The 11,591-nt window shown below is 54.1% G+C and overlaps 1 protein-coding gene across 1 annotated transcript; it reads right to left on the bottom strand.

Moving 5' to 3' along the window:
• Positions 1-209: 209 nt before the first annotated feature.
• On the bottom strand, positions 210-11,587 carry LOC145340758 (ras-related protein Rab-35-like; the record flags this gene model as incomplete). Its single annotated transcript, XM_080185218.1, has 6 exons — positions 210-366; positions 5,613-5,737; positions 6,616-6,740; positions 7,906-8,029; positions 8,824-8,874; positions 11,566-11,587. Coding segments are annotated over 6 exons (582 nt in total), but the record flags the coding sequence as incomplete, so codon positions are not given.
• Between the last annotated feature and the right edge of the window lie 4 nt (positions 11,588-11,591).

The raw sequence follows: 11,591 nt of genomic DNA, 5'->3' as shown, positions 1-11,591 counted from the left end.
CAGAGAGAGAGAGAGAGGGAGGGAGGGGGATTTATGTACACGCGGAGATGTTCGGACGCTCTGTAGTACAGAACGTCTCGACCTGGATGACTTGGGGGGGGGGGGAGGGCCGTAGGAGGGAGGTCGGGCGTCATTACCGTCCGTCCCCCCCCGCCCACCAACCCTACCCTCCTCCGACTGTCCCCCCCCCCCCCCACCAAACCGCCAGCTCTCCCTGTCCCCGTCACCACATCAGCAACATTTTCTCACTGCTGGCTTCTTCTTGGCTTTGTTGATCTTGACCACCTCACCCTGCTGCTGCTGGTGGAGTCGCGCCAAGTTGTCCTTCTTGCATTTTAGCACCATGTAGGTGACGGCGTTGAACATCTAGAGGGGTGGGGTGGGGGGGCGAGGGAGGGAGAGACGGAAGGAAGGGAGGAGAGGAGAAGAGAGAGGGAGAGAGAGAGAGAGAGAAAAGCGGGTTGAGGAACCGCCTTGAGAACGTACGAAAAAAATCAAAGTTACACCTTCTTCTGTCGGTGGGGGGGAGAAAAAAAGAGGGGTACGAGACTCCCGAGGTCACGTCCCGACCCACTCAAGAACAGCTTCTTCCCTGCTGCTGTCAGACTTTTGAATGGACCCACCTCGCGTTAAGCTGATCTTTCTCTACACCCTCGCTGTGACTGTAACACTACATTCTGCACTCGGATCCCTACGGCGCAGAAACGAGGCCATTCGGCCCATCGAGCCTGCGCCAAACACAATCCCACCCAGACCCTACCCCCATATCCCTACATATTTACTCACTAATCCCTCTAACCTGCACGTCTTTGGACACTAAGGGGCAATTTAGCACGGCCAATCCACCCTAACCTACACATCTTTGGACACTAAGGGGCAATTTAGCACGGCCAAGCCCCCTAACCTACACATCTTTGGACACTAAGGGACAATTTAGCACGGCCAATCCACCCTAACCTACACATCTTTGGACACTAAGGGACAATTTAGCACGGCCAATCCACCCTAACCTACACATCTTTGGACACTAAGGGACAATTTAGCACGGCCAATCCACCCTAACCTACACATCTTTGGACACTAAGGGACAATTTAGCACGGCCAATCCACCCTAACCTACACATCTTTGGACACTAAGGGGCAATTTAGCACGGCCAAGCCCCCTAACCTACACATCTTTGGACACTAAGGGACAATTTAGCACGGCCAATCCACCCTAACCTACACATCTTTGGACACTAAGGGACAATTTAGCACGGCCAATCCACCCTAACCTACACATCTTTTGGACTGTGGGAGGAAACTGGAGGAAACCCATGCAGACACGGGGAGAATGTGCAGAATCCACACAGACAGTGACCCGAGCTGGGAATCAAACCCGGGTCCCTGGAGCTGTGAGGCAGCAGTGCTAACCCCACTGTGTCACCCCTTCTCTATGAATGGTTCACTTTGTACAGTGCGCAAGAAACAATACTTTTCACTGTATACTCATACACGTGACAATATGCATGCTATACAGAAAAAGCATACCATTCATAGAGTACAGAGGGGAGCAGGAAAATGATTCCTTCTCCCCTCTGTACTCTATGAAAGGTATGCTTTGTCTGTACAGCGCGCAAGAAACAATACTCTTCACTCTATCCCGATACACATGACAATAATAAAGCCAATCAAATCCTTTTCCTTCTCTCCTCTGTACTCTGTGGGATGGCACAGTGGGTTAGCACTGCTGCCTCACAGCCCCAGGGACCCGGGTTCGATTCCCGGCTCGGGTCACTGTCTGTGTGGAGCCTGCACATTCTCCCCGTGTCTGCGTGGGTTTCCCCCGCGGTGCTCCAGTTTCCTCCCACAGTCCAAAGATGTGCAGGTTAGGGTGGATTGGGCCATGCTAAATTGCCCCTGAGTCTCAGGGGGATTAGGAGGGTGAATATGTGGGGTTACGGGAATGGGACCTGAATGGGATTGTGGTCAGTACAGACTCGATGGGCCGAATGCCCTCCTTCTGAGCGGGGGGTGGGGGTGGAGAGCGTGCATGCGTCTCAAGGTGACAGCGGGCGAGACAGGAGGGAGAGAGACAGCGAGGGGGACAGAGAGAGCGAGCGGGGCGGGAGAAAGGAGAGTGAGAGTGCGGGGTGGGGAGGTGGCACAGTGGGTTAGCACTGCTGTCTCACAGCGCCAGGGACCCGGGTTCGATTCCCGGCCTTGGGTCACTGCCTCTGTGGAGTCTGCACATTCTCCCCATGTCTGCATGGGTTTCCTCCCAGACTCCAAAGATGTGCAGGTTAGGGTGGATTGGCCGTGCTAAATTGTCCCTTAGTGTCCAAAGATGTGTAGGTTAGGGTGGATTGGCCGTGCTAAATTGTCCCTTAGTGTCCAAAGATGTGTAGGTTAGGGTGGATTGGCCATGCTAAATTGTCCCTTAGTGTCCAAAGATGTGTAGGTTAGGGTGGATTGGCCGTGCTAAATTGTCCCTTAGTGTCCAAAGATGTGTAGGTTAGGGTGGATTGGCCGTGCTAAATTGTCCCTTAGTATCCAAAGATGTGTAGGTTAGGGTGGATTGGCCGTGCTAAATTGTCCCTTAGTGTCCAAAGATGTGTAGGTTAGGGTGGATAGTGAGGTAAATATGTGGGATTACAGGGATGGGGTGGGATTGTTGTCAGTACAGACTCGATGGGCTGAATGGCCACATTCTGCACTGTAGGAATTAGAGTCCTAGAGGCTTACAGCATGGAAACAGGCCCTTTGGCCCAACTTGTCCATGCTGCCCCCTTTTTTTAATCCCTAAGCTAACCCCAATTGTCCACATTTGCCCCATATCCCTCTATACCCATCGTACCCATGTAACTGTCTAAACGCTTTGTAAAAGATAAAATTGTCCCCGCCTCTACTACTGCCTCTGGCAGCTCGTTCCAGACACTCACCACCCTCTGGGTGAACAAAATTGCCCCTCTGGACACTCTCCCCTCTCACCTTAAACCTCTGCCCTCTAGTTTTAGACTCCCCTACCTTTGGGGAAAAGATATTGACTATCTCGCTGATCTGTGCCCCTCATTATTTTATAGACCTCTATAAGATCTGCACACTGACTGGTGTCTCTCAGTCCCCTCTCTCTCTCAGGGAGATATCTGTACACTGACTGGTGTCTCTCAGTCCCCTCTCTTTCTCTCTGTCTCAGGGAGATATCTGTACACTGACTGGTGTCTCTCAGTCCCCTCTCTCTCTGTCTCAGGGAGATATCTGTACACTGACTGGTGTCTCTCAGTCCCCTCTCTCTCTGTCTCAGGGAGATATCTGTACACTGACTGGTGTCTCTCAGTCCCCTCTCTCTCTCTCTCTCTCAGGGAGACATCTGTACACTGACTGGTGTCTCTCAGTCCCCTCTCTCTCTCTCAGGGAGATATCTGTACACTGACTGGTGTCTCTCAGTCCTCTCTCTCTCTCAGGGAGATATCTGTACACTGACTGGTGTCTCTCAGTCCCCTCTCTCTCAGGGAGATATCTGTACACTGACTGGTGTCTCTCAGTCCCCTCTCAGGGAGATATCTGTACACTGACTGGTGTCTCTCAGTCCCCTCTCTCTCAGGGAGATATCTGTACACTGACTGGTGTCTCTCAGTCCCCTCTCAGGGAGATATCTGTACACTGACTGGTGTCTCTCAGTCCCCTCTCTCTCAGGGAGATATCTGTACACTGACTGGTGTCTCTCAGTCCCCTCTCTCTCAGGGAGATATCTGTACACTGACTGGTGTCTCTCAGTCCCCTCTCTCTCTCTCAGTGAGATATCTGTACACTGACTGGTGTCTCTCAGTCCCCTCTCTCTCTCTCTCTCAGGGAGATATCTGTACACTGACTGGTGTCTCTCAGTCCCCTCTCTCTCTCTCTCTCAGGGAGATATCTGTACACTGACTGGTGTCTCTCAGTCCTCTCTCTCTCTCAGGGAGATATCTGTACACTGACTGGTGTCTCTCAGTCCTCTCTCTCTCTCTCAGGGAGATATCTGTACACTGACTGGTGTCTCTCAGTTCCCTCTCTCTCTCTCTCAGGGAGATATCTGTACACTGACTGGTGTCTCTCAGTCCCCTCTCTCTCTCTCAGGGAGATATCTGTACACTGACTGGTGTCTCTCAGTCCCCTCTCTCTCTCTCAGGGAGATATCTGTACACTGACTGGTGTCTCTCAGTTCCCTCTCTCTCTCTCTCAGGGAGATATCTGTACACTGACTGGTGTCTCTCAGTCCCCTCTCTCTCTCTCTCTCTCTCTCTCAGGGAGATATCTGTACACTGACTGGTGTCTCTCAGTCCTCTCTCTCTCTCTCAGGGAGATATCTGTACACTGACTGGTGTCTCTCAGTTCCCTCTCTCTCTCTCTCAGGGAGATATCTGTACACTGACTGGTGTCTCTCAGTCCTCTCTCTCTCTCAGGGAGATATCTGTACACTGACTGGTGTCTCTCAGTCCTCTCTCTCTCTCTCTCTCAGGGAGATATCTGTACACTGACTGGTGTCTCTCAGTCCCCTCTCTCTCTCTCAGGGAGATATCTGTACACTGACTGGTGTCTCTCAGTCCCCTCTCTCTCTCTCTCAGGGAGATATCTGTACACGCACACAGATACATTCGGCTGGATGATGCTCCCACGGACTTGGGTTTGTGAGGAGCAGAGACGGGGATCCGACGACGCAGCCTCAGAGTAAAGGGACCTCCGTTTGGCTGATCTGATAGTGGATCAGTTCCACTTTCCCGCTTTCTCCCCTGTCTATCAGAAACCTATCTACCCGTGACTTCAATATATTCAGCGAGGCAGCCTCCACCACTTCAACGGGCAGAGAATTCCAGAGATTCACCACCCTTTGAGTGAAGAAGTTCCTCCTCAACTCCGATCTAAACTGCCCCCCTCCTTATCTTGAGGCTGTGCCCTCTAGTCCTACTGTCCTTTCTGAGCGGGAAGAATCTCTCTACCTCTATCCTATCCATCCCCTTCATTATCTTATACGTCTCTATAAGATCCCCCCTCATCCTTCTAAACTCCAACGAGTACAGACCCAGTCTATTTAGTCTCTCTTCATAGTCCAACCCCCTCATCTCCGGTATCAGCCTCGTAAACCTCCTCTGCACTCCCTCCAGGGCCAAAATATCCTTGCGTAAGTGCGGCGACCAAAACTGCACACAGTACTCCAGCTGCGGCCTCACCAATGCCCTATACAGCTGCAGCAAGACCTCCCTGCTTTTATATTCAATCCCCCTCGCAATGAAGGCCAGCATCCCATTCGCCTTCCTGACCACCTGCTGCACCTGCTGGCTGGGTTTTTGCGACTGATGCACAAGGACGCCCAGATCCCTCTGCACCGTAGCACGCTGCAGCTTTTCGCCACGTAAATAATAATCCCTCCGACTATTATTCCTACCAAAGTGGGTAACCTCACACTTGCCAACTCCATCTGCCAGGTCCTCGCCCACTCGCTCAGCCTATCCAGATCCCTCCGCAGACTTCCCCACACCCTCCGCACAATTTGCTTTTCCACTCATCTGCGTGTCGTCAGCCAGTTTCGTCACCCTACACTCAGCCCCCTCCTCCAGACCGTCTATATAAATGGGAGATATAAATGGTAAACTCACCTCCTCCACATTAGTGTTCTCCTTTGCACTGGTCTCAAAGAGACAGATCCCCATCTGCTCACTAAAACGCTTCGCATCCGTAAATTCCACTTGTCTTTTGGAAGCATCTTCATTCTTGTTCCCTACTAAAAGGGAAAGGGAGGGAAAATCGAGAGAGTCAGCGGTGTTCGGGGGGGAGAGAACGGGAAGGGGATTGGGATTGTGTACAGTGGGAGTGAACGGGAAGGGGGATTAGGATTGTGTACAGTGGGAGCGAACGGGAAGGGGATTGGGATTGTGTACAGTGGGAGTGAACGGGAAGGGGATTGGGATTGTGTACAGTGGGAGCGAACGGGAAGGGGATTGGGATTGTGTACAGTGGGAGTGAACGGGAAGGGGATTGGGATTGTGTACAGTGGGAGTGAACGGGAAGGGGGATCGGGATTGTGTACAGTGGGAGTGAACGGGAAGGGGGATTGGGATTGTGTACAGTGGGAGTGAACGGGAAGGGGATTGGGATTGTGTACAGTGGGAGTGAACGGGAAGGGGATTGGGATTGGGATTGTGTACAGTGGGAGTGAACGGGAAGGGGATTGGGATTGTGTACAGTGGGAGTGAACGGGAAGGGGGATTGGGATTGTGTACAGTGGGAGTGAACGGGAAGGGGGATTGGGATTGTGTACAGTGGGAGTGAATGGGAAGGGGATTGGGATTGTGTACAGTGGGAGTGAACGGGAAGGGGGATTGGGATTGTGTACAGTGGGAGTGAACGGGAAGGGGATTGGGATTGTGTACAGTGGGAGTGAACGGGAAGGGGGATTGGGATTGTGTACAGTGGGAGTGAACGGGAAGGGGGATTGGGATTGTGTACAGTGGGAGTGAACGGGAAGGGGATTGGGTTCCACTGGAGATGTCCAATGTTAAGGAGGAGGTTTTGTCCATTGGGATTTTGCCAGGCGATGTTTTGGGGGCGAAGGGGGGAGGGAAACAGGAGGAGTCAGGCATGAAGAAAGAACGCCATTACCTAGGATTTTGGTGACGGTGTCACAGTTCTGACTGATCTCGTGAAGCCACCTCTTCACGTTGACAAAGGATTCCGGGTTTGTAACATCGTAAACAATGATGACTCCGTGAGTGTTCCTGTAGTAACTGAGGGAGCGAGGGGAATTAGAACTCTCTGTCTCCAACAACAATCCAATTCTCTCTGCGAGAGCTTCGATCGAACCTGCCTCCACCACGCTCTCCCAGGGCAGCGCCGTTCCAGATCTGAACTCCTCCAGTCTCCGTCACCTCTTTCTGACCGGTACCCCTCGAGGCTGTGTTCTCAGCACCCCCCTCGCTGTCCTCCTTGTACACCCCTGACCGTGCGGCCAAACCCCCCCCTCCAATTCGATCTTCGAGTTGGCCGAGGGCACCACCGTCGTGGGTCGGGTCTCAAACAACGAGGAGACGGAGAACGGGAATGAGATAGAGAATCTGGTGAACTGGTGCGCCGACAATAATCTGTCCCTCAACGTCAACACAACAGATTGTCATTGAGTTCAGGAAGTGTAAAGGGGAACACACCCTGGCTACGTCAACAGGGACAGAGTAGAAAGAGTCGAGAGAGCTTCAAGGCGTCCAGATCACCAACAACCTGTCCTGGTCCCCCCACAACGCCGACACTATAGTTAAGAAAGCCCCACCAACGCCTCTACTTTCTCAGGAGACTAAGGAAATTTGGCATGTCCGCTACGGACTCTCACCAACTTTTACAGATGCCCCATAGAAAGCATCCTTTCCGGATGTATCACAGCTTGGTCTGGGCTCCTGCTCTGCCCAAGACCGCAAGGAACTACAAAAGGGTGGTGAATGTAGCCCCCAATCCCATCACACAAACCAGCCTCCCATCCATTGACTCCGTCTACACTTCCCGCTGCCTCGGGGAAAAGCAGCCAGGATAATTAAGGACCCTCCCCCACACACACCCCGGACATTCTCTCTTCCACCTTCTTCCGTCGGGGAAAAAGATACAAAAGTCTGAGGTCCCGTACCGACCGACTCAAGAACAGCTTCTTCCCTGCTGCTGTCAGACTTTTGAATGGAGCCACCTCGCATTAAGCTGATCTTTCTCTACACCCTCGCTGTGACTGTAACACTACATTCTGCACCCTCTCCTTTCCTTCTCTATCAACGGTATGCTTTGTCTGTACAGCGTGCAAGAAACAATACTTTTCACCGTATCCCGATACGCGTGACAATAATAAATCAGGTCAAGTAGGGTGCAGAGGGAGAGGAGGGGGGGGAGAAGTGGGGGAACAGCAGAGGGACTCACGTCGAGGTGATTGTTCGAAATCGCTCCTGTCCCGCTGTGTCCCAGATTTGTAGCTTCACTTTCTCACCATTAATGTCAACGGTGCGAATTTTAAAATCCACGCCTATTGTAGTGATGTAGCTACCTGCAGCAAACAGAGAAATCCGGAATAAACACTCCTCAACCCTCCGGGTGTCACAGTGCGTTAGATACACTGTCCTTTCCCCCACTCTGGGACCGGGTATCACAGTGCGTTAGATACACTGTCCTTTCCCCCACTCTGGGACCGGGTGTCACAGTGCGTTAGATACACTGTCCTTTCCCCCTCTCTGGGACCGGGTGTCACAGTGCGTTAGATACACTGTCCTTTCCCCCTCTCTGGGACTGGGTGTCACAGTGCGTTAGATACACTGTCCTTTCCCCCTCTCTGGGACCGGGTGTCACAGTGCGTTAGATACACTGTCCTTTCCCCACTCTGGGACCGGATGTCACAGTGCGTTAGATACACTGTCCTTTCCCCCTCTCTGGGACCGGGTGTCACAGTGCGTTAGATACACTGTCCTTTCCCCCACTCTGGGACCGGGTGTCACAGTGCGTTAGATACACTGTCCTTTCCCCCTCTGGGACCGGGTGTCACAGTGCGTTAGATACACTGTCCTTTCCCCCTCTCTGGGACCGGGTGTCACAGTGCGTTAGATACACTGTCCTTTCCCCCACTCTGGGACTGGGTGTCACAGTGCGTTAGATACACTGTCCTTTCCCCCACTCTGGGACCGGGTGTCACAGTGCGTTAGATACACTGTCCTTTCCCCCCCTCTGGGACCGGGTGTCACAGTGCGTTAGATACACAGTCCTTTCCCCCACTCTGGGACCGGGTGTCACAGTGCGTTAGATACACTGTCCTTTCCCCCACTCTGGGACTAAGAATCAAAAACTTACCTGAGAAAGTGTTGTCTGCAAAGCGCAGGAGAAGGCTGCTTTTCCCCACTCCTGTCAAGGAAATAGATAAGAATTAATAAACTTTTCACATACCTGGGAGTGTTTGATGGGGGGACAGTGTAGAGGGAGCTTTACTCTGTATCTAACCCCGTGCTGTACTTGTCCTGGGAGTGTTTGATGGGGGGACAGTGTAGAGGGAGCTTTACTCTGTATCTAACCCTGTGCTGTACCTGTCCTGGGAGTGTTTGATGGGGGGACAGTGTAGAGGGAGCTTTACTCTGTATCTAACCCCGTGCTGTACCTGTCCTGGGAGTGTTTGATGGGGGGACAGTGTAGAGGGAGCTTTACTCTGTATCTAACCCCGTGCTGTACCTGTCCTGGGAGTGTTTGATGGGGGGACAGTGTAGAGGGAGCTTTACTCTGTATCTAACCCCGTGCTGTACCTGTCCTGGGAGTGTTTGATGGGGGGACAGTGTAGAGGGAGCTTTACTCTGTATCTAACCCCGTGCTGTACCTGTCCTGGGAGTGTTTGACGGGGGGACAGTGTAGAGGCAGCTTTACTCTGTATCTAACCCCGTGCTGTACCTGTCCTGGGAGTGTTTGATGGGGGAACAGTGTAGAGGGAGCTTTACTCTGTATCTAACTCCGTGCTGTACCTGTCCCAGCCAGGTCAGAGAGAGACAGACACAGACAAACAGATAACTAAATATCTGAGGCAGTTTGAGACATTATCCTCTCAAGTCGAGGCAATGTGACTAAAAAGATTTCAATTGTTGTTTAAAAGTTCTCCCTATCCCTGTAACTTATCGCTACACCCCCTCCCTACCTCTGTAACCTCCTCCTGCCCCCCTACACCCCCCTCCCTACCTCTGTAACCTCCTCCTGGCCCCCTACACCCCCCTCCCTACCTCTGTAACCTCCTCCAGTCCTCCTACAACCTCAGAGTCGGGGGGGGGGGCGAAGGAAGGGAGGATCTGCCGGGTCCTCTCGAAGTCGGAGGGTGGGGAAATCAGCCTCCTCCGGGCTGCTGCCCCCTGCCCCCCAGCCTCGGGGGAAGGTGGGGGGGGGGGGGAGGGGGGGGGGGTGGGGTGGCAGTCGTTGTTTCAAAGATACCCAGCAGAGGGGTGGGGGGAAAGGGGAGGAGACCAGAGGGTGGAATTCGAGGCAAACAGGTTGAGTGGGTCGGGGGGAGGGAGATGAGTTCGGTGAGGCCTTCTCCAGTCGAACAGCTCAACTCAAGGTTCATCCTCCCCAAAACAACTCTGCACCCTGAGGGTGGGGGCATTGGGACACCTTAAGGGGTAGGTGGGAGGGGGGGTAGGGCTGTAGGGCGATCAGGTGCAGATTCCCCCGGTCGAACAGCATAAGGTGCATCCTCCCTCAGTCAAAGAAACCCAGATTCCTTCTATCTATCTCTCTCTCCACCACCCACCCACCCCACCAACCCCAGGGGTGGGAGGGTTGGGTCATCCCAGTGCACCCTGGGGGTGGGAGTTATCAGGTCGGGCGGGGGGGGGATCAGAGTCATTTAAAGTGCAGCCCCCCAAGTCGAAGAGCTGAAGGTGCAGCCTCCCACAGTCAAACAGCCCAAATTCTCCCTCTCGCCTGCTGCCACCCTGAGGTTGGGTCACTCCAGGGGTGTCAGTGTTTTGGGGGGGGCGGGGGGGGGGTGGTGGTGGGTAGAGGGAGAGAGACTCAGTTGGATGCAGCCTCCCCCAGTCGAACAGCTGAATGTGAAGTCCCCCCCCACAGTGGAACAGCTGAGTGTGAAGCCCCCCCCCCCCAGTGGAACAGCTGAGTGTGAAGCCCCCCACAGTGGAACAGCTGAGTGTGAAGCCCCCCCCACAGTGGAACAGCTGAGTGTGAAGCTCCCCCCCTAGTGGAACAGCTGAGTGTGAAGCCCCCCCCCCCCCCCAGTGGAACAGCTGAGTGTGAAGCCCCCCACAGTGGAACAGCTGAGTGTGAAGCCCCCCTCAGTGGAACAGCTGAGTGTGAAGCCTGCCACAGTGGAACAGCTGAGTGTGAAGCCCCCCCCACCCCAGTGGAACAGCTGAGTGTGAAGCCTCCCCCAGTGGAACAGCTGAGTGTGAAGCCCCCCACAGTGGAACAGCTGAGTGTGAAGCCTCCCACAGTGGAACAGCTGAGTGTGAAGCCCCCCACAGTGGAACAGCTGAGTGTGAAGCCCCCCCCCCAGTGGAACAGCTGAGTGTGAAGCCCCCCCCCCAGTGGAACAGCTGAGTGTGAAGCCCCCCCCCCAGTGGAACAGCTGAGTGTGAAGCCCCCCCCCCAGTGGAACAGCTGAGTGTGAAGCCCCCCCCCCAGTGGAACAGCTGAGTGTGAAGCCCCCCACAGTGGAACAACTGAGTGTGAAGCCCCCCCCCCAGTGGAACAGCTGAGTGTGAAGCCCCCCCCCCAGTGGAACAGCTGAGTGTGAAGCCGCCCCCCCCCAGTGGAACAGCTGAGTGTGAAGCCCCCCCCCCCCCAGTGGAACAGCTGAGTGTGAAGCCTCCCACAGTGGAACAGCTGAATGTGAAGCCCCCCCCAGTGGAACAGCTGAGTATGAAGCCCCCCCCCAGTGGAACAGCTGAGTGTGAAGCCCCCCCCCCAGTGGAACAGCTGAGTGTGAAGCCTCCCACAGTGGAACAGCTGAGTGTGAAGCCCCCCACAGTGGAACAGCTGAATGTGAAGCCGCCCCCAGTCGAAGAGCCCAGACCCCGGCCCGGCCCCTCCCCCTTTCCTCACCGCTGTCGCCGATGATCAGCAGCTTG

This window comes from Carcharhinus amblyrhynchos, unplaced genomic scaffold (assembly GCF_965287045.1).
Source record: "Carcharhinus amblyrhynchos unplaced genomic scaffold, sCarAmb.v2.hapA chromosome_1392, whole genome shotgun sequence".
NCBI lineage: Eukaryota > Metazoa > Chordata > Chondrichthyes > Carcharhiniformes > Carcharhinidae > Carcharhinus > Carcharhinus amblyrhynchos.
The sequence above is the reverse complement of the archived record's forward strand: the minus strand, read 5'-3'. Positions and strand labels throughout refer to the sequence as shown.